Source organism: Somniosus microcephalus, chromosome 13 (genome assembly GCF_052327205.1).
Source record: "Somniosus microcephalus isolate GS21.2 chromosome 13, FLI_Smic_1.0, whole genome shotgun sequence".
Taxonomy (NCBI): Eukaryota; Metazoa; Chordata; class Chondrichthyes; order Squaliformes; family Somniosidae; genus Somniosus; species Somniosus microcephalus.
Window position 1 is genome coordinate 37426209 of NC_140999.1, and position 23209 is coordinate 37449417.

The window sequence follows — 23209 nt, forward strand, 5'->3', positions numbered from 1 at the left end:
CCTCCGGGTTTAACTCGGGCGCGTTTCGACGCGTGTGTGTAACCCCCTGTGGAGAGGCGGGGATACTGCTTATATATAATATTAATAACTGAGGCAATTTCAACGAGATTGTCACCGGGATTTAAATTTAACATGACATGCACGGGCTTCCCGGGCTCCATGAAACTCGCCATTGAAACCAAGGCGAGAAGAGTGAACGGCAATTCATGGGGCTCCTTAAAAGTCAGGCAAATGGACATCAATAAACACTCAGTGCTCACAGCAGCTTTCTTACCAACCACTGGGGAAAGGGTTTGTTGAGAGGCTAATTTCTGCATTTTGGAGGCCTTGAGACTCAAGATCAGGATGGGTGGCCCCATGGCTGCCTTAGATTGGACCTCGGACGAGGAGCAAGATGAAAGTTAGCAGCTGCAACCGCCTGCTGGAGAGAGCTGCAGGTGGTCAGCAGAGAGGGGAGCAGCAGAGGGGTCGAGGTCACAGGAGGCACTACCAGCATAACAGGGTGTACAGGCAGAGGCTCAGCCTTCTTGGCCTCCCGGAGAAGCAGTGCTCCCGGAGGCTGAAGTTGTCGCGTCAGGTGGCGGCAGACATCTGCAGCCTCCTAGAAGAAGATCTGCTGCCTGCTGGACCTGGTGGCCACGCGTTACCAGTGGCTGTGAAAGTGACCACCGCCCTCAACCTTTTTGCCTCCGGATCCTTCCACGGCGCCACCCGATGTCGTTAAAGCTGGGCACAGGCCTTTGAGCATCCTGAATCCATCTGATACAAATGCCGTCTCCATTCAACACCAGGGAATTACAGGCCAGTGAGCCTAACATCAGTGGTAGGGAAATTATTGGAAACAATTCTGAGGGACAGAATTAGTCTCCACTTGGAGAGGCAAGGATTAATCAGGGATAGTCAGCATGGCTTTGTCAAGGGAAGATCATGTCTGACTAATTTGATTGAATTTTTCGAGGGGGTGACTAGGTGTGTGGATGAGGGTAGTGCAGTGGATGTGGTATACATGGATTTCAGTAAGGCTTTCGATAAAGTCCCACATAGGAAACTGGTCAAGAAGGTAAGAGCCCATGGGATCCAGGGTGCCTTGGCACATTGGATCCAAAACTGGCTTAGTGGCAGAAGGCAGAGGGTGATGGTCGAAGGTTGTTTTTGTGACTGGAAGCCTGTGTCCAGTGGGGTACCGCAGGGATCGGTGCTGGGTCCCTTGCTGTTTGTGGTCTACATTAATTATTTGGATGTGAATGTAAAAGGTATGATCAGTAACTTCGCAGATGACACGAAAATTGGTGGGGTGGTAAATAGCGAGGAGGGTAGCCTCAGTCTGCAGGACGATATAGATGGGTTGGTCAGATGGGCGGAACAGTGGCAAATGGAATTTAACCCTGAAAAGTGTGAGAGGATGCATTTTGGAGGGACTAACAAGGCAAGGGAATACACAATGAATGGTAAGACCCTAGGTAAGACACAGGATCAGAGGGACCTTGGTGTGCATGTACATAGATCCCTGAAGGCAGCAGAACAGGTGGATAAGGTGGTTAAAAAGGCATATGGGATACTTGCCTTCATTAGCCGAGGCATAGAATATAAGAGCAGGGAGGTTATGATGGAGCTGTACAAAACGCTGGCTAGGCCACAGCTGGAATACTGTGTGCAGTTCTGGTCACCACACTATAGGAAGGATGTGATTGCTTTGGAGAGGGTGCAGAGGAGATTCACCAGGATGTTACCTGGGCTGGAGCGCTTCAGCTATGAAGAAAGACTGGACAGGCTGGGGTTGTTTTCCTTGGAGCAGAGAAGGCTGAGGGGGGACCTGATTGAGGTGTACAAAATTATGAGGGGCATAGATAGGGTAGATAGAAAGGAACTTTTTCCCTTTGTAGAGGGGTCAATAACAAGGGGGCATAGATTCAAGGTAAGGGGCAGGAGGTTTAGAGGGGATTTGAGGAAGAACTTTTTCACCCAGATGGTGGTTGGAATCTGGAACTCACTGCCTGAAAGGGTGGTAGAGGCAGGAACCCTCTCAACATTCAAGAAGCATTTGGATGAGGACTTGAAATGCCATAGCATACAAGGCTATGGACCAAATGCTGGAAAATGGGATTAGATTAGACAGGGCCTGATGGCCGGCGTGGACGCGATGGGCCGAAGGGCCTCTTTCCGTGCTGTATAACTCTATGACTCTATGACTCCCAACTCCTCCAAGTTCCATCTTTGAATTGGCCCTTTAAACAGTCGAATTGAGATCGCATCATGTGGGCGCGCATCACACCCGCTGACACACATTGGAGACGGAAACCCGGAAGTAAAATGATAATTAGGTATCCAAGTTGAAATCAGGCATTCCGATGCGCCAAAACCGCTCCCGGCTTTCGCGCCCATTATTGCCCCCCACTCCCCGCCGCTGGGCTATTAGTGGGGTCAGTGCCTCTGGGAGCATGACAAACAGCAGCTTGCGCTGGAGATTGAGCTGCACTTCGGTCACTGGTGCTGAGTTTTCTGATAACGTGTTAAGAGTGAAAGCCTATGCTGGAAAGCGACAGAGAGACGGCAGGCGGGGAACCTGCACTTGGCCTCTATCTGAGCCAGTGAGCCGAGACAGAGAGGAGCCCACAGGTGCGAGGTGAAAAAAAGAAAAAAGAAAGACTTGCATTTCTATAGCACCTTTCACAACCTCAGGATGTCAATGAAGTACTTTTGAAGTATAGGCACTGTTGTAATGTAGGAAATGTGGCAGCCAATTTGCACACTGCTAGGTCCCACAAAAAGGAATGCGAGAATGACCAGATAATCTGTTTTAGTGATGTTGGTTCAGGGATAAATATTGGGCAGGACACTGGGGAGAACGACCCTGCTCTTTGAAATTGTGCCATGGGATCGTTTACATCCACCAGAGAGAGCAGACGGAATCTTGGTTTAGTGTCTCATCTAAAAGGCGGCACCTCCAACAGTGCAGCACTCCCTCAGTACTGCACTGGAGTGCAAGACTAGGTTTTGTGCTCTGGAGTGGGACTTGAACTCGCAACGTTCTGACTCAGAAGCAAGTGTGCTACCCACTGAACCACAGCTGATACGACGATCCTGACACAAACCTCTAACCCCACCACCCCATGACATCACACACTGCCACTGACATCACAGTAACGGCATTTGAGGACGCTCACCACTTCCTTGCTCTTCACCGGGTTCGGATCATTGAAATGATTCTTCAGGATCAGACAGACTTCCCGCATCTTCAGACTCAGCTCAAACCTGCAGAAAAACAACCAGCAGAAGACTCAGGACAGAGAACAAACCCCAGAAACCTCCAACACACTCAGGGGGAGAAGCGTTTAATGGCGCACAGGATATATTGCAGCTTATAAACCACTACCTAATCACATCTTAAAATCCTTAGCTTTATAAATAGAGGCACAGTGTACAGCGGGGCTGTAAAAGTCCCCAGAGACCAGGTAAGGCCTCACAGCGTCGGCAGGAATCCTGAGCGGCAGAGCGGGGCTGTAAAAGTCCCCAGAGACCAGGTAAGGCCTCACAGCGTCGGCGGGAAACCTGAGCGGTAGAGCGGGGCTGTAAAAGTCCCCAGAGACCAGGTAAGGCCTCACAGCGTCGGCGGGAAACCTGAGCGGCAGAGCGGGGTATAAAAATCCCCAGAGACCAGGTAAGGCCTCACAGCGTCGGCGGGAAACCTGAGCGGCAGAGCGGGGTATAAAAATCCCCAGAGACCAGGTAAGGTGTACCAGTCTCTGAACTCGGAGGGAAGGAGAGAGGTAAAAAGTAATCCAAGTGTGACGTCACCAGAAAGCGGGTAAGTGATGGGTTGGTGAGTATTTCTCCCTTTTAAGCTTAAATCTCTTTGGTTTATAGTTTCTAAGGTGTGATATACACCATCTAGAATCGGGGCAGAGGATATTTAAGAATAATATTAATAAATTTAATTAATTACATAGAATGGGAGATCAGGCGATGTGTTACTGCTGCAATATGTGGGAGCTGGTGAACACCATTGATGCTCACGGTGATCACATTTGCAGTAAGTGTTGGCTGCTCGAGGAACTCCGGCTCCGTGTTGAAGAGCTGGAGACCGAGCTTCAAACACTGAGACACATCAGGGAGGGGGAGAGTTACCTGGACTCTGTGTATCACGAGGTAGTCACACCAATTAGATTAATTAATTCAGATGTAGTCCGTGGCCAGGGTCAGGATGGTGTGACTAGAAGTGAGGCAGGTACGGGGATCCAGGAGGTAATGTTGGAGGAGCCGCAGCCCTTGCACTTGTCCAACAGGTTCGAGGCTCTTACTCCCTGTGGGGACAGGAGCAGGGACTGCAGGGAGGATGAGCAACCTGGCCACAGCACCGTGGAGCAGGGGGCCATTCAAATGGGGGGAGTTAAAAGAAATGTTGCAGTGGTAGGGGATAGTATCGTTAGGGGGATAGATAGAGTTCTTTGCAGCCGAGAGCGAGAGTCCCGAAGGCTGTGTTGCCTGCCCGGTGCCAGGGTTAAGGACATCTCCTCTGGACTGGAGAGAAACTTGGAGTGGGAGGGGGAGGATCCAGTTGTCGTGGTCCATGTTGGTACCAACGACATAGATAGGACAAGGAAGGAGGTTCTGCTGAGGGAGTTTGAGCAGCTAGGGGCCAAATTAAAAAGCAGAACCACAAGGGTAATATTATTACCTGAGCCACGAGCGAATTTGGCTAGGACAAATAAAATTAGAGAGTTAAATGCGTGGCTCAAAGACTGGTGTGGGAGAAATGGGTTTTGCTTCCTGGGACACTGGCACCAGTACTGGGGCAGGAGGGAGCTGTTCCGTTGGGACGGGCTTCACTTGGCCAGTGCTGGGACTAGAGTCCTGGCGGATCATATAACTAGGGCTGTAGAGAGGGCTTTAAACTAACTAGTGGGGGGGAGGTTCCTAGAGAGCAAATAATAAAAATGACAACAGAGAAGGTCATAGACTTAGGTAGCAGTGGGGAAATTAAAAACCAGAGCGTGTCAGGAAGGGGCAGAAGGTATGGAGTAAAAGGTAAAGTAATAAAAAGGGCAAAAGCAGGAACTAAGTGTCACAAAACATCTTTGAAAGTTCTCTATCTGAATGCACGTAGCATTCGTAACAAAATAGACGAGTTAATGGCACAAATAACTACATATGGGTATGATCTTGTGGCCATTACAGAAACATGGCTGCAGGGTGACAATGCCTGGGAATTAAACATACCAGGTTATTTAATGATCAGGAAGGACAGGCAGGAAGGAAGGGGAGGTGGGGTGGCTATGTTAATAAAGGAAGGAATCACTGTAATACAGAGAAATTATATTCTGTCAAAAGATCAGGATAATGAAACAGTTTGGGTGGAGGTAAGGAATAATAAGGGGAAAAAAACACTAGTGGGCGTAGTCTATAGGCCTCCGAACAGTGGCAACTCTGTTGGACGGAGTATCAATCAGGAAATAGTTGAGGCTTGTAATAAGGGAACATCTATAATTATGGGGGATTTCAACTACCATATTAATTGGACAAATCAAATTGGGCAGAGCAGCCTTGAGGATGAGTTCATTGAGTGTATTAGGGATGGGTTTCTTGAGCAGTATGTAACTGAACCGACCAGGGGGCAAGCAACCTTAGATCTGGTCCTGTGTAACGAGACGGGATTAATTAAAAATGTCCTAGTAAGGGATCCCCTTGGAATGAGTGACCATAACATGGTTGAATTCCATATTCAATTAGAGGGTGAGAAGGTTGGATCTCAAACAAGCGTGCTAAGCTTGAATAAAGGAGACTATGAAGGTATGAGAGCGGAATTGAGTAGAGTGGATTGGGAAAATAGATTAAAGGGTAAGACGATACATGATCAGTGGTGTACATTCAAGGAGTTATTTTACAACTTCCAAAAAAAAATATTCCACTGAGAAGAAAAGGGTGTAAAAGAAAAGACAGCCATCCGTGGCTAAGTAAAGAAATTAAGGATAGTATTCGACTAAAAACAAGGGCATATAAGGTAGCCAAATCTAGTGGGAGGATAGAGGATTGGGAAAACTTTAAAAGACAGCAAAAAATAACAAAAAGATTGATTAAGAAAGGGAAGATAGATTATGAAAGTAAATTAGCAAAAAATATAAAAACAGATAGTAAGAGTTTTTATAGTTATATAAAAAGAAAAAGGGTGGCTAAAGTAAATGTTGGTCCCTTAGAGGATGAGACCGGGAAATTAATGGTGGGAAATATGGAGATGGCAAAAACACTGAATGAATATTTTACATCAGTCTTTACAGTAGAAGACACTAAGAATATCCCAACACTGGACAAACAGGGGGCTAAAGGGGGGGAGGAGCTAAACACGATCAAAATCACGAAGGAAGTGGTACTCGGTAAAATAATGGGACTCAAGGCGGATAAATCACCTGGACCTGATGGCTTACATCCTAGGGTCTTGAGGGAAGTGGCGGTAGGGATTGTGGATGCATAATTCCAAAACTCCCTGGACTCGGCAAAGGTCCCGGCAGACTGGAAAACTGCTAATGTAACACCCTTATTTAAAAAGGGCAGTAGACAGAAGGCTGGAAACTATAGACCGGTTAGCCTAACATCTGTGGTAGGTAACATTTTGGAGTCCATTATTAAGGAGACAGTAACAGGACATTTGGATAATCATAATTTAATAGGACAAAGTCAGCATGGTTTTATGAAAGGGAAGTCATGTTTGACAAATTTGCTGGAGTTCTTTGAGGAAGTAACGTATAGGGTGGATAAAGGGGAACCAGTGGACGTAGTGTATTTAGACTTCCAGAAGGCATTTGACAAGGTGCCACACAAAAGATTATTGCTTAAGATAAAAAATCACGGGATTGGGGGTAATATTCTGGCATGGATAGAGGATTGGCTATCTAACAGAAGGCAGAGAGTTGGGATAAATGGTTCATTCTCAGACTGGCAATCAGTAAGTAGTGGTGTTCCGCAGGGGTCAGTGCTGGGTCCCCAACTCTTTACAATCTATATTAACGATTTGGAGGAGGGGACCGAGTGTAACATATCAAAGTTTGCAGATGATACTAAGATGGGAGGGAAAGTAGTGAGTGAGGAGGACATAAAAAACCTGCAAGGGGACATCGACAGGCTAAAAGTAAGTGGGCAGAGATTTGGCAGATGGAATACAATACTGGAAAGTGTGAGGTTATGCACTTTGGCAGGAAAAATCGTAGAGCAAGTTATTATCTTAATGGCAAGAAACTGGAAAGTACTGAAGTACAAAGGGATCTGGGGGTCCTGGTGCACGAAACTCAAAAGGTTAGTATGCAGGTGCAGCAAGTGATTAAGAAGGCCAATGGAATGTTGGCTTTCATTGCTAGGGGGATAGAATATAAAAATAGGGAGGTATTGCTTCAGTTGTACAAGGTATTGGTGAGGCCGCACCTGGAATACTGCGTACAGTTTTGGTGTCCATACTTAAGAAAGGACATACTTGCTCTCGAGTCAGTACAAAGAAGGTTCACTCGGTTAATCCCGGGGATGAGGGGATGGACATATGAGGAGAGTTTGAGTAGATTGGGACTCTACTCATTGGAGTTCAGAAGAATGAGAGGCGATCTTATTGAAACATATAAGATTGTGAAGGGGTCAGATCGGGTGGATGCGGGGAAGATGTTCCCGATGATGGGTGAAACTAGAACTAGGGGGCATAGTCTTAGAATAAGGGGCTGCTCTTTCAAAACTGAGATGAGGAGGAACTACTTCACTCAGAGGGTGGTAGGTCCATGGAATATGCTGCCCCAAAAAGCTGTAGAAGCTACATCATTACATAAATTTAAAACAGAAATAGACAGTTTCCTAGAAGTAAAGGGAATTAAGGGTTACGGGGAGCGGGCAGGAATTTGGACATGAGTCTAGGTTCGGATCGGTCATGGTCCTGTGGGTAGCGGAGCGGGCCCAGGGGCCGTGTAGCCTGATCCTGCTCCTATTTCGTGTGTCTAATTCTGTTAGATTCAGGAGATGGTTCTGTGATAGTGGATTGGCGGTTAGGATCAGATCAGCCATGATCTTATTGAATGGCGGAGCAGGCTCGAGGGGCCGATTGGCCTACTCCTGCTCCTATTTCTTATGTTCTTATGTTCTTAAAAGCAAAGGAGTTATGCTAAACATTTACAAAACAATGGTTAGGCCCAGCTGGAGTATTGTGACCAATACTGGGTGCCTCATTTTAGGAAAGATGTCAAGGCCATGGAGAGGGTACATAGGAGATTTACTAGAATGTTACCAGGGATGAAAGACTTCAGTTACGTGCAGAGACTAGAGAAACCAGGGCTATTCTCCTTAGAGCAGAGAAGGTTAAGGGAGATTTGATAGAGGTGTTCAAAATCATGAAGGGTTTTGATAGAGTAAATAAGGAGGCAGAAGGGTCAGTAAGCAGAGGACACGGATTTAAGGTGATTGGCAAAAGAACCAGAGGCGACATGAGGACATTTGTTTTACACAGCGAGTTGTTGTGATCTGGAATGCGCTGCCTGAAAGGGTGGTGGAAGCAGATTCAACAGTAAGGTTCAAAAGGGAATTGGATAAATACTTGAAAGGGAAAAATATGCAGGGCTATGGGGAAGAGCAGGGGTGTGGGACTGATTAGATATCTCTTTCGAAGTGCCGGCACAGGCGCAATGGGCCGAATGGTCTCCTGTGCTGGATCATTCTATAAAAACATTTTAAAAACGACAAAAATTTCTATGAATATTATCACTTTAAAATAAATGTATGATGTAGAACACGCATTTTGATATTTTCCATGCACTGGTATGAGGGGATGGGGGGAGGGGGGTGATAGGGAGAGAGGTGGTTGGTAGGGTTTTGTCCCTACCAGGAGGGAGTATACACTATATGTCGGGCAAAAAAAACCTTTCTGTGTGGAATGGGGCAGTAGCTTGGTTTGGAGACTTAAACATGGTGTTGGGTTCCACATGTGTCAGACACCCAGCTCACCAAAACAATGGTCATGGCAATGGCAAGTTTGTGGTCTGATTAAAGCAGTTCTGTAGGCCCTGGCTGAATTACAACAAATGGGGCATTGACTGTGTCTGAGGAAGAGCCAGCTAAGCTCGTCCGGTGTTGAGTTATGGGTTTAAATCAGGAACATACTTACGAATGTTTAATATCAGAATCAGTCTAAGATATTTATAAATCTATAATGTAACCTTAAAATTGTAAACGTACAAAATATAAAAAGGCAGAATATTTGTGTAACTGCACAAGGCGTGCTCGGCCCTCAAAAGCTGCAGCCAGGACCCGGCTTGTGGTTTACGTGCAGCCAATTCCAACCCAAACAGAATGAAGAACAACCAAGTTCAGACCATCGGGAACAGTCTGATGCAGGTCCAAACCGCAGGAGCGGATTTCAGCGAGATCAGGAGTTGTTCTGGTTTACTATGGTTGAGTGTAGCTGCGGATATGGAAGCAGTGCACCAGCCGACAGGAGCAGCAAGTCCCTGATCTTAGGAAGGAAATGGTGTGTTGGAGACATATTAAAGCAACAAATTCTCCAAACCAGGAAACAGGAGAGCGCGGAGATAAGGGGAGTTCAACCCCACAAACAAGCCACGCGCCAATTAGTGAATCACCAACAAAACTGGACACAACACCAGGAATGTTCTTAAGCAGCCAGATTATATTAAAATGACAAGTGAGAAAACAATAAATGCAAGAAAGAAATGCAAAAAATGAACTTTTCTAAATTCCAAGAATATCAAACAGCAAGGATTCAAATACAAGGAGGCCCAGTTATCAATGTCTCCAACACACAGCAATGGCAGGTATGTTCCACTTATGATCTCATTCCTAAAAATAAAGGCAAGCCATAGACAAACGCAATAACCTGCGGCAAAGGTCTAAATCCTCAGCCAGACACAGCACAACTGGAGAGTGACCAGCACGGGGCCCTGCGACTGCCACAGAGGTACATGTCAGGAAGAATTTGGGAGCTGCAGGTTGATTCAATCCTACTCTTGTCACTTTGCAGCAAATATGAAAAGGGTGGTCTTAGTGATCTTTCAAGTCTTTTCCAAGCTCTGTAAAATTAGGGTTCAGTTATACCCACCTAATTCATTACAGTATTCACCTGCTCCAACTACGTAGCAGCATTCTGTGTGGCAAGGTGCTAATTTCAGATGATTAACCTCACTTTCTGGTTAGTTGGAGCCGGGCTGCAGTAAACTGATAAATCAGTTGTACAAGGACTCCTGTGATTAATGCTAATGATTATCAGGGCTCCCAAGGTGATGTAACAGTTTAATTCTGATTTGATCAATGATTTCTCAAGATTATGGAGTGTGTTTATTGAGTGAATTAGTGTGTACTCTTCTGGTTAAAGCAATAAAACTGTATCTTAACAAAAAAAATTAAAAGAAACTTAACAACTTAAATTAAAATTCCATTGCCAGTGGTGATAATGCACTCCAGTCCCTGCGGTGCCCACGGTCACGGAATGCCTCGCGCGTGCCTTGAATTAGTGTGCGTGGGTTGATTGGGTGATGTTAAGTGAGTGAGTGTTGATTGGGCAATGCTAATTGAGCGTTGATTGGGCGATGTTAAGTGAGTGTTGATTGTGCAATGTTAAGTGAGTGTTGATTGGGCAATGTTAAGTGAGCATTGATTGGACGATGTTAAATGAGCGTTGATTGGGCGATGTTAAGTGAGTGTTGATTGGGCAATGTTATGTGAGCATTAATACAATAGCAAAATACTGCGGATGCTGGAAATCTGAAATAACAACAGAAAATGATGGAAAAACTCAGCAGGCCAGGCAGCATCCGTGGAGAGAGAAACAGGGATAACGTTTCAGGTCAAAGAACTGGAAAAAAGCAGGAAATGGAACAGATTTTAAAGCAAGTTTAGGGGCTGGGAAATGGGGGAGGGGATGAAAGAACAAAAGGGAAGGTCTGTGATAGGATGGAAGGCAGGAGAAGTAAAGAGGCATTAAGAGATATTCAAGGCAAGAGGAGATGGTAATTGGACAGATTAAGAAACAAAGGATGGCTCTAGATGAAGTGTAAATTGCGCTGGCAGAATGAAGGGCAGCTGCCATGTGGGAGGGAAGAAAAAAAGGCACAAACAAAAAGTGTGGATAAAAAATATATATATGTGATTGGGGCCGAGGTTATGTTCTGAAATTGTTGAACTCTATGTTGAGTCCAGAGGGCTGTAAAGTGCCTAATCGGAAGATGAGGTGCTGTTCTTCGAGCTTGCGCTGTGCTTCCGTGGAACAATGCAAGAGGCTGAGGACGGTGAGGTCTGAGTGGGAATGGAGCGGTGAATTAAAGTGACAGGCGACCGGAAGCTCGGGGTCCCCCTTACGGACTGAACGGAGGTGTTCCGCAAAGTGGTCACCCAATCTGCGTTTGGTCTCCCCAATGTAGAGGAGACCACATCGTGAGCAGCGAATACAGTATACTAGATTGCAAGAAGTACAAGTAAATCGCTGTTTCACCTGGAAGGGGTGTTTGGGGCCCTGGACAGTGGGAAGGCGGGAGGTATAAGGGCATCTGTTGCATCTCCTGCGCTTGCACGGGAAGGTGCCGGGCAAAGGGGAAGGGGTGCTGGGGGTGATAGAGGAGTGGACTAGGGTGTTGCGGAGGGAGCGGTCCCTATGGAATGCTGAAAGTAGAGTTGAGGGGAAGATGCGTTTGGTGGTGGGATCACGCTGGAAGTGGCAGAAATGGTGGAGGATGATCCATTGAATGTGGAGGCTGGTGGGGTGAAAGGTGAGGACAAGGGTAACCCTATCATGGTTCCGGGAGGGAGGGGCAGGGGTGAGGGCAGAAGTGCGGGAGATAGAACGGACACGGTCGAGGGCCGTGTCAACCACAGTAGAGGGGAATCCTCGGTTGAGGAAAAAGGAAGACATGTCGGAAGCACTGGTGTGGAAGGTGGCATCGTCGGAGCAGATGCGACGGAGACAGAGAAACTGGGAGAATGGAAAAGAGTCCTTACAGGAGGCGGGGTGGGAGGAAGTGTAGTCCAGGTAGCTGTGGGAGTCAGTGGGCTTGTAGTGAATGTTTGTCATTAACCTATCCCCAAAGATGGAGACGGAGAAGTCGAGGAAGGGAAGGGAAGAGTCAGAGATGGACCATGTGAAGGTGAGGGAAGGGTGGAAATTGGAAGCAAAGTGAATGAAATTGCCTAGTTCAGGGCGAGAGCAGGAAACGGCACCGATACAGTCATCAATGTACCGGAAAAAGAGGTGAGGGAGGGGACCCGAGTAGAACTGGAACAAAGAGTGTTCCACATATCCCACAAAAAGGCAGGCATAGCTAGGACCCATGCTGGTACCCATAGCAACACCTTTGATTTGGAGGAAATGAGTGGAGTCAAAGGAGAAGTATTCAATGTGAGAACAAGTTCAGCCAGGCGGAGGAGGGTGGTGGATGAGGACTGGTTGGGCCTCTCTTCAAGGAAGAAGCGGAGCGCCCTCAATGTGAGCATTGATTGGGTGATGCTAAGTGAGTGTGTGTTGATTGGCTGATGTTAAGCATGTGCGTTGATTGGCTGATGTTAAGTGTGTGCGTTGATTGGTCGATGTTAAGTGTGTGTTGATTGGGCAATGTTAACTGTGGATGTGTTGATTGGGCGATATTAAGTATGAATTTTCTCTCTCTCTCCATTTCCTATGTGACTTTGTGGTGCTTTTCCATCATTGTGAATTGCTCGTAACCCACAATGGCTATTAGTTTCCAGCTACTTCACTAGCACATGTTCTAGCTACACCTTGCCACCAGTTCTTGCTGCCGCATTGTCATGGTTTCCAGCTGCCCTGTTGGCACTGGCATGATTACTAGCTACCCCAATGGTTTGGTTTCCAGTTTCTAGCTGCCCCACTACCAAGGGAACCAGCTACCTCACTGGCACGGTTTCTAGTTAACCCGCTTGCACAGTATCTAGTTAACCCGCTTGCACCGTTTCAAACTGCCCTGTGGACACTATTAACAGACAGATCCGCTGTATATTTCCAGCATTTCCTGCCTTTCTTTCTGTTCTCTGGCAGCAGATGCTTTTGCTGCTCTTTTATTTGACTTGTTACGATGGTGCACTTTCCTGTTTTGCTGCACATTCCTGATTCCAGTCTCATGTTAGTCTAATTTTATCAGTTTCTTTTGTTCCTCCTATGTTGGGAGTTAGAGGCTCCACATGGATTTACATATGCAGAGTCCGGGTATTATGAAAGGTTTGTTCTGCAATCCGGATGGTTGACGATAATTGTTCTGCATCCAACACAGCAAATATCCAAAACACAAAGAGGAAATGAGTGCTTGAGATCTCTTCAACAAATATCAGAGTCAAATTAAACAATCTGACAGAATAAGGCAGATTATCAGACAATATTTACCAGCTGAAGATATGACATAGGCTAAATTTTCCTCTTTTGGTATAATTGCCACCAGAATGGCTATTGACGGGTTTTGAACACACTGGAAATGGGGTATTTACACCAATTTTCCTCTGTCGGTTCATTCATCAGCTTAGAATGTATGCTATGGCTGAGATAGTCAACTCAGTTCAACTCAAATTGAACCTTGGACCTTTGAGATCTGAATAGCTCAGCTACTCACTGCGTTAACCAGCTAAGCATTGGGAAGCAGGTTGCAGATGCTACATGTTTAAACTGTCATTCTAAATGTATTAATGTTTTATATCATATATAAATAATATTTCCCTTTCCCCAAGTCACAAAAGAGGATGTAATATAAAATTCACCAACTAGCTTTGTTGCAGTGGACAAATGCGCCTAATCATTTTGATGATTTACGTATTAGAGCAAATTAATAAACCAGTTCTCACTTCTCCTTGACTTCCTCTTCGTCGATTCTCTTCTCTTCTCTCCTCTGTTTACTCTGCTCAAGCATTTCCTCTTCCACCTTATCCCTGCATTGTTCAGCACATTCGCAGTGGTCGCTGTCACTGTCGTTCAGGTTTGCAATGCCATCTTCATCTGAGCTGTCACTGCAATTTCCCAACTCACTTTCCGAACTGTCTCCAACCACTTTGTCAGAGGAACTCTCCTCGCCACTCGATTCCTCGCTCGAAGTTGTCTCATATCTGTAATTTTAAATGCAACAACGTTTCTATTGTAAATCAAGAGACATCACAGCTCCTCGAATGTCACGTCCTAATGTAATGTGCGCAGTCCCAGAAATCATCTGCAGTCAAAAGTCCACTTCTAGGATCATAACAAGGCACAGAAAAAGAAAAGGCCCTTTGGCCCATCGAACTTGCTCCAGCCTGCTCTGTGCACATAAACCACTTCCTGAAGCCCAAAGGTAATCCAGCAAAATTGCAGAATGTTCCTTCATGTCCACTGTTCAGCCTTGGTCTGTCACTGTTCACTTAGACATTTGTAAATTTATACAAAGTCCCATTAGCCCCTTTCATTTTTCAGCAACATGCTGACCTGTGTTCAAATCTCAGAACTATGCAACAAGCAAAGGAAAAAAAAGTTTCACATATAATCACTGGGCAGTGTTCATATCCAAGTCAAACAGTCTGTGCGCACCACAGATAAGGCATTACATGGAACAACAGCAAATGGACAAATTCTCAACCGGACTAATCAGATTGCTGGACTTGTGGTTGCAAACACTCCATAAGGTGTGGTTTACGAAGTGACACCAACCTTGGTTTCAAGTGTTACCAGAAGCTAGAGATACCAGCAGTGAAAAGACAAGAGATAGTATCCTAGTTACAATACATATTGGACAAGAATATTCCCTGTGGCCAGCTCCAGTATCTATAATGGGGTACCCAGAATGACACACACCACTCTAACTGTATCTCAGAATTAATACACAGATAGTTTTATCTATTCGTGTTTTATTGTGATTATCTATTGTCATAACCACTATCAAGACCACAATATATTAAACAAAAGATTACTATTGAAATAAAATATGTTGATAAGTTCTTATCTCTTACAACCCAGGATCACGGACCAAAACAGCACAATTAGAAAACTTGATGATGTGAAAACATCCATCATAGGCTGTGAGTATCAAATGTGGGCGATGGTTTGCCTGACCAACTTCATTGAATTTTTTGAAGAGGTAACAGAGAGAGTAGGCAATGGTAATGCAGTAGATATAATTTATCTAGATTTTCAAAAGGCCTTCGATAAGGTACCCCATAATAGACTGATGAACAAGGTCAGAGAATGCGGAGTCAGGGGACAAGTAGCAGAATGGATAGCTAGCTGGCTTCAAGACAGAAAGTAGAGAGTAGGGGTAAAAGGTAGCTATTCACTTTGGCAGAAGGTTCCACAAGGATCAGTGCTGGGACCACTGTTGTTCACAATTTATAATAACGATTTAGACTTTGGAATTAAAAACACAATTTCTAAATTTGCAAAAGACACCAAATTGGGGGGGGATAGTCAATACTGAAGAGGACTGCAACAAATTACAGGAGGACATTAATAAACTTGCAGAATGGGCATATAATTGGCAAATGAAGTTCAACACAGATAAATGTGAGGTATTACATTTTGGTAGGAAGAATAGGGAGGTCACTTATTACTTGGAGGGTGCGAGTCTAAGTGGGGTAGATGTGGAAGCAAGTCATCCTCGGTTCCGAGAGACTACCTAAGAAGAAGAAGAAGAGATGAACAAAGGGATCCCGGAGTACAAATACACAAATCACTAAAAGTTGCGACACAGGTTAGCAAGGCCATAAAAAAAGCAAACCAAGCAGTAGGGTTTATTTCTAGAGGTATAGAATTGAAAAGTAGGGAAGTTATGCTAAACCTGTATCGAACCTTGGTTAGACCACACATAGAGTACTGCATACAGTTCTGGTTGCTATATTATAAAAAGGATATAGAGGCACTGAAGAGGGTGCAGAGAAGATTTACAAGGATGATACCAGAAATGCGAGGGTATACATATCAGGAAAGGATGAACAGGCTGGGTCTCTTTTCTCTTGAAAAAATGCTGAGGGGTGACCTAATAGAGGTCTTTAAAATTATGAAAGGTTTTGATAGAGTGAATACAGAGAGAATGTTCCCACTTGTGGTGAAGAGCATAACTAGAGACCATCAATATAAGATAGTCACCAAGAAATCCAATAAGGAATTCATAAGAAACTTCTTTACCCAAAGAGTGGTGAGAATTTGGAACTTGCTACCACAGGGAGTGGTTGAAGCGAAAAGTATAAATGCATTTAAGGGGAGGCTAGACAAGCATATGAGGGAGAAGTGAATAGAGGGTTATGCTGATAGATTTAGATGAGGAAAGACGGGAGGAGGCTCGAGTGGAGCATAAATGCCGGCGTGGACTGGTTGGGCCGAATGGCCTGTTTCTGGCCGTATATCCTATGTAATCCTATGTAACAATTTCCAGACAGTTGTCAAACCTTGGGGTTCAGGTGCTGAGATAATCATATGGACCTTCACACTCATTTCAGCCCATTTGATTTCATCCTTCCAGAATACCAACCCGTGTATTCCATATCAAGAAATCCTTGAGTGGTGTAGTTTAGTTAATCACGTTGTATTCTCCATTGAGACATAGAGATAAACCACTGATAAATATAAGGGTTATCGACGTCAATATAAATTTACAAAACTTTAGACCAATTAATGTAATTACTTACTCTCCATTCAAGAGACCAACAAATTGCAGGTTTTTCTTGCTGCCATTTGACTCTCTATTGTTTGACCCATCCTTCTTTTTCATGATTGACTTCAGCACTCCTATTAGAAAGAGACTGGTATAATGACATTGGTTACAATAGTTCAGTACAGGAACCTTTGTGATATCCGGCACCGACGGGACCGAACTGTTGCCGTCCCATCAAAACTGCCGGACAAACCAGCGCTAATGTTAAAACATACGGAGGAGCTCCGTATCTAGCAACAAATCCTGCTTCTAAACAGTCAGCCGTAGCTTGCAAGCATCTCTGTAGCTAAGCAACAGCTTCAGCTAGACCTTGCAGAGCCTGACTGGAGAAAAATAAGCAACGAAAAGAAAAAAAACTTACTGAACCGACAACTGAATTTTGCCGGTGGATCGAGCATTCCGGACAGTTAACCTCCGGATAAACCAAAGTTTCCTGTATATCTAATCCAAGACAGCCAGACACCATCAGCATAGAAAGGCTCTGTCTGAAACATCTCTGCAATGGTTATTTGGCATTCAAACAGGAGAACCTGAATGAATTTTACTGCCAAAGTGGAGAAGATCCACCAGCACTGCAACAAATAGCTCTGACCTGAGTACAGGAACACTACTGATTGCAGGTTCCCATTAGCTCCGTCACTCCACTTCTATTACCAACCCTTAGTTATATTAGGTAATCAACACATAACCTAGTCATGTCAAATAATTGGGTGAGCTTTGGAAGTTAAAGTTGTGAAGTTTGAGATTAAAATTGTGGCGGCTAATGCTGCAACACTTGTTCTGATCCCCCTCCCCACAACTTGTTGAATAATCTGTTTATGTACTTCACTAAGATTATTTACTGTGTGAGCCATAAACTCCTGGAATTGACATTGGATGGAAAGAAGGTTTGGAAAAGTATTTTTGCTAATTTCAATCTTCAAGATGCAAAATGATCAATCCAATAATTTCTGATTAGACTTTTACCCATGGGATACTACATCACATTAAAATAGTATAAAGCCACAGACTCACCTTTGGTAGGACTGACCATCTGCTGCTGTTCCAGGGGCTTTTGCTCATTTTCCTCAGTTTTTGCATTGCTCCCACACACAACCTGCAAAGTTGTGCTACAGAGCTTGACTGCAATGCGTTTCTCTCGGACTGTTTCCTTTGATAAGTTCACCCTAGTCACCTCATCCTTAACCTTATGTTTAGTGTCACAATCTTTTATTTCTACTCTCTGACGGCACTCCAACACTTGATCACTGTCATTTGTAACATATTCAATAGTTTCCATCTTCATGTCACCCTCCAGTATTTCGCTGGCCCTCTCCTGTCTAAATCCACTCTTACGCAGACTGTGAATACCCAGACTCTTCCCAGGATGTGCATCATCAGTGTCCTCTTGTGTAATTGGAGTATCTGGACCAACAGAGACCTCCTGTACTTGTAAGCTGCAGTTGACTCCTATGCTGGACATCTGTGGTGTGCAATCCACAGCCGCATCTGTAATCTCCAAATGATCACCTACTGCTCGACTCATGACTGGAACTCTGGCTTCCAAACTTGCATTGACCATAAGTGGCTGGGCCATCACGCTGGCATCGACCATCTTCCTACACGTGACAAGTGGCACGTCCAGCTTTAAGTTGTTCAGTTCATTATTTGTATCTTCCAGCTCCACCTCAATCATGGAGATATTTGCTTTCTGACCATCAATAATTCCTTGCAGAAATTCAATTTCCTCCTGTGCCTCAGTGGTGAGCCCCAACATTGATTCAACAACTCCAACACCGACATGCTTCACTTCCACTTCTGTTCCAACTGCTACTTCTTGAGAGGGTCTCTCTGATTTGTAGTAAGAGACAATCTCATTCATGTCCTTTTCTTCTCCTACACCCACTGACTTCAACAGCACATTTTTGCTTGGAGGAGTTGGAGAACCTCCCAGAGACGTGCCTTTACAGCATGCTCTGCTCCTTTCTACAACTGTCAATTTCTCAGTTAGTCGTCTAAGTTCTTTAATTTTACTGGACCTCTTCTCATTGTTGTCACCAACTAAATCAATATGAAGCTCCACTATCTTCTTGGCTTCTGGTTGGTACTGTGCCATGTTCCCTGTGCTGTACGACCGCTGCCTCAGACGGAGGGCCTCAGACGGACTACAGACTTTTCTCTTTTTCAGCTCAGCCATGAGCTGCCTCTTCTCTTCATCTACTGCCGAAAGTTTCCTCTCCAGATATGGAATCATTTTCACTTGTTCTTCGAGCTCCTTCAGCCTCCTCAGGCCAGCTGCCATCTGCTCACGGATGTGTTGAAGATGAGCTGGTGTGATACTTGCAACCGGTGAGCTTCTTCCCGAGTTCATAGGGCTAAACCTGAAAAAGCCAGTGAATGATGGATTGGAGACTGGGTTAAAGTCACCATTTCCTATGGAAGTGTTTTGTTGAACAGATGGGGACGTTTGGCTTTGACTGCATGAATTTATGCCTGATTTGGATCCAGTGCTCGACAACCTGGGTCTCGGAATGTCTTCAGTAGTCAACTGTTCCTCCTGCAGCCTCCGACTGGTCTCCAGCAATGTCTTTTCCACACGAAGGTTCCTCAGAGAAGACCTTGGGGAAGGTGGTGGAAGAAGTCTATTGACTGGTGGCGGTGACATTGCATTTAAGAGCTGACTACAAACAGGTTCCTTTGTTTCATAAGCAACTATGTGAGTTCTAAATTTTGGTGTTGTGGGCAAAGTTTTAATGTCCTCACTGGTTGAGGAGGACAATGACTCTGTGGAGGTCCATCCACTGGTGTTTATTGTTGGTTTTATTTTCGGTTTACGATGAATGTTCAGTTTCTTCAGAGTGTTTCCACTCTGAATGTCATCAACATATTTGAGGAAATCCAGATCTAACTGGAAACCGTATGGTGTTTCTACAGCATACGGGCTCTTCTCACTGTCATCCAACTCGTTATACAAAGCATGATTTCCCAGATCTAGGAAAAGATAGAACATTGTTACCAGATTTGTAGTTTAAAATATCCTTGCACTTATCTGGAGTTTTTCACATTGAAATAAGTGTTGATTTCGTAGCACTCAAACCGCACGTTTGCTTCGAATCTGACTAAATAGCCCAGATATATAAGATAGTTAAGAGCATAGAATAATTTAACCCAGCATATTGCTTTAAATTAAACTGTAGAAGTAGTACTGGGTGCACGAATTCAAATGAGTAAAAGGCAATTTTAGGACAGATATCAGGAAATTCTTCTTCACACAAAGAGTGATCGACATGTGGAATCAACTTCCAGAAAGAACTGTGGAGGCAAAAACCCTGGAATCATTGAAGAAACAATTGAATGCTACGTTAGGATCTCTCTTGTTGGATCAGTTAAGATGAACCGAATGGCCTTCCTCATCTAATTATCTTGTGACCTTGTGAATATGACAACGGCATCGTGGAAAAAAAACGAGTGGATCAGAAGTATAACACGGAACATTTCTGCTCTGAGTTTGTCAAATGGAGCAATTCCAGCTATCCACATGAGTAATGGTGGTACATTTCCAATGATTCAAACTCTGGCATGGCCTGTGGGGAATGTGTATAATGACCTGGTACACCCACACTCTTCATTCAATTGAGTTACGTGCTGCATCCAATAATTTGGATAGTTGTGAGCTCAGAATAACGGGAATGCCAGGGAGTTGGGAGTTCACAATAGAGGTGCTGGGGCTAATTCTGGGAGCTGCAGTTTGGTTGGATTTTTGTTAACCGGGCACTCGTAGCCACCCGGGACCTAGAATGAAAATTATTCTTGTAAAGGGATGATGGAATCGTCACACTTCAGCCCCCACCCATGCCACAGAAGTGGCTGCAATTCTGATGAGGAGAAGCCTGTTAGTGGGCACAAATGTGGATGAGTGGGTGCTTACCTGGGATACTCAGATTCATTCGCGCTGGTCGTGCCATCTCTCCTCAAATGTTCAGAGTGCCCATGAAATCAACAGGTAATTGTGCTTCCAGCCAATCAGGCAGCCTGGAATAAAACACAATGGAAATGTAACGTCACTATCTTGTATCAAGGCACGGTTGGACGCGCTGGTGCTCAGTCGGGATGAGCGCTGGTTTGCGTCTCACACTCCACTCAGTTCCTGACCTGAGAGGTGCCAAGTGGAGGCTGTGGTATTGTCCTCCAAAAGGAAGAAGAAGTGGAGGGAGAGTCCTGCCTGCTGGCCAGCTAGAGTGATTGGGAGCGGACCAACCTCAGATTAACCAGGGTCACTGATTTACAGCAGACAATTTTAACTTAATCCGCCCGTTGGGAAACTGATGGGATCAGGTGCAACGCTGGTTTTACACCCTGGCAGATTTTACTCACCATTGAAGAGAATGGAGGGCAATATTGGGCGGAATGTAAAACGGGCGTGTCACCCAATCTCGTGGCCCGGTGAGTTAAATTCAAATTACCCACAGTGGCTGAATAGATAAATTTTGTTTTTATTACATGGTATTCTGGGATTTTTTTACTATTCTTTTGGGAATCAAATTCTGTGATACTGTTCATTTATCCCCAAAAACTAAATCAGTGGGCTTAGATATAAAGAAAGAATAATGACAGATAATGGAAATACCTCAAAAGACCTCCCGAGTCACACATTGGAGTCACCAACACAAGCCCCGGGATCCAGTCCCAGACGGGTTCCAGCCTCCTCCTCGCCCAGTAAATGAGCTTCATGCACTCCTGCCTAAGATGTTCAGAGACAGGGAAGTGCAGATGGCAGGGAATGAATATGAGATGGCAGGTGAACAGGAGGGAGCGGGAATTGGATTCGGAGCCAGTGCGGCAGTCAGTGGAGTGAGGGGGGGCCCCAACCATTGTGCTGGTGGTGAGATCCGCTCTGGCAGAGGGCCAGAAACACATCACCTGCAGGCTGGAGGAGAACGTGTGTGTGTGGGGGTGGCGGGAGGACAGGCATTTTAATGTGTGGAAAACAAATCCATTCCCAACAATATTCGATTTAACACATTCCTGGCACGACAACAGACATTAAAGCAATTGGGGGAAGGGGAGGAAAGTTCTCACCTGATGTGCTCAGGACCCAGTGACCTGACACATTCTGTAAAATGCAGTTGGAGAGTTCCTCAGGACTTTATTCTGCAAATAATCTCACTGGCTAGCGGTTTCTCACAGACAGACTATTCACTGAAACACCATTTATTAAGAAGCCAGCCAGTGATCGAGCCACCCCGCTATGTTATAACATGAGGGTGTAGGAATTAACGAATTCCTACGAATAACTGAGATCGACACCAGAGAACGATTAAACAGGTCTTTACTCAACGGAGATGCCACGAGGACTGACTGGGCAGTCCCGTGGTTTGCGACGTGACGTCATCGCGTTTGCCCGCGTTTTCCCGCGCTCTTTAAGGGGCCATGCCCCGTACATGCAAACTCTATATACAAAACACAGTAATGCCTAACACAATGGTACAGGTTTAGGCTGGTGTTAGAACCTCGTTAAAGAGAATTATATACAGTTAACCAGAGTCATTCAGTGGTTCTGCCACATGCGCCCCCCCAGAATTCGCTTTAACGGACAAAGTCAAATGGTGAGGGGGTCTGACAAGCCTGTCAGAATGACTCCTGTACTCTCGAGGCGGAGGCTGCTGGGCGGCTGGCGGGTGGTCGCACTTGGTCTGCTGTAATGACGACGGGTGGCCGACCCCGTCTCGGCGGTTGTGCTGTCTCAACGGGGCGGTCGAGGTCCAAATGTGCTGACTTTAAGCGGTCGACCGAAATGTGGTCCGGTTTACCACCGACATCTACCGTGAAGGTTTTGTCCCCTGCTTCCAACACACGGAAGGGACCGGTATATGGGGCCTTGAGCGGATCCCTATGCGCGTCATGGCGAATAAAGACGTATTCAGCCTTGTGAAGCTCCGTGGGAACATGTGACCTCTGCGGCCCGTGGTGCGAAGTGGGCACTGGTGCGAAACATCTGGCCGCCTCTTGGTGACTAGCAAGCTGGGCAGACGTGGACCATTGCTCCGTCGATGTTGGTAGAAAGTCCCCTGGGACCCGCAGCGGCTGACCATGCACCAGCTCCGCTGATGAAGAGTGAAGGTCTTCTTTGGGGGCCGTGCGAAAGCCCATCAGGACCCATGGTAGCTTGCCTGCCCATCCAGCGTCCTGGAGGCTGGCTCTCAGGGCGGCCTTCATTGACCGGTGGAAACGTTCGCAGAGGCCATTCGCCTGTGGGTGGTAGGCTGTGGTGCGGTGTAATTTGACACCGAGTCCTTGGGCCACTGCATTCCAGAGTTCAGAGGAAAACTGCGGTCCCCTGTCTGACGAAATATCGGCGGGTACTCCGAAATGGGCAATCCAGGAGGAAATGAACACCCTGGCCACGTCCGCCGAAGTAGTGGATGACAGGGGGACCACCTCTGGCCATCTGGTGGTGCGGTCAACCATGGTCAGGATGTGTGAAAAACCATGGGAGGGTGGGAGTGGTCCTACCAGGTCCACGTTGACGTGGTCAAAACGTCGCTCTGGAACGGAAGGCGGCCAACGGAGCTTTGATGTGGCGCTGTACT

General features: G+C 45.7%; 1 protein-coding gene across 7 annotated transcripts in view; it reads right to left on the reverse strand.

Moving 5' to 3' along the window:
• Positions 1–23209, reverse strand: part of kank3 (KN motif and ankyrin repeat domains 3) — a 76818-nt gene that overhangs the window by 14065 nt on the left and 39544 nt on the right. For all 7 annotated transcript variants that reach the window (XR_015080550.1, XR_015080551.1, XM_086004767.1 and 4 more), the window contains exons 2-6: positions 20548–20651; positions 17655–19610; positions 16615–16714; positions 13813–14070; positions 3165–3252 (exon numbers count right to left, since the gene is read on the reverse strand). Coding sequence is in view for 5 of the 7 variants with exons in the window: in XM_086004767.1 (XP_085860893.1) it covers positions 3165–3252; positions 13813–14070; positions 16615–16714; positions 17655–19610; positions 20548–20584 (2439 nt within the window). In the remaining 2 variants the exon portion in view is untranslated. The remainder of the gene's footprint in view (positions 1–3164; positions 3253–13812; positions 14071–16614; positions 16715–17654; positions 19611–20547; positions 20652–23209) is intronic.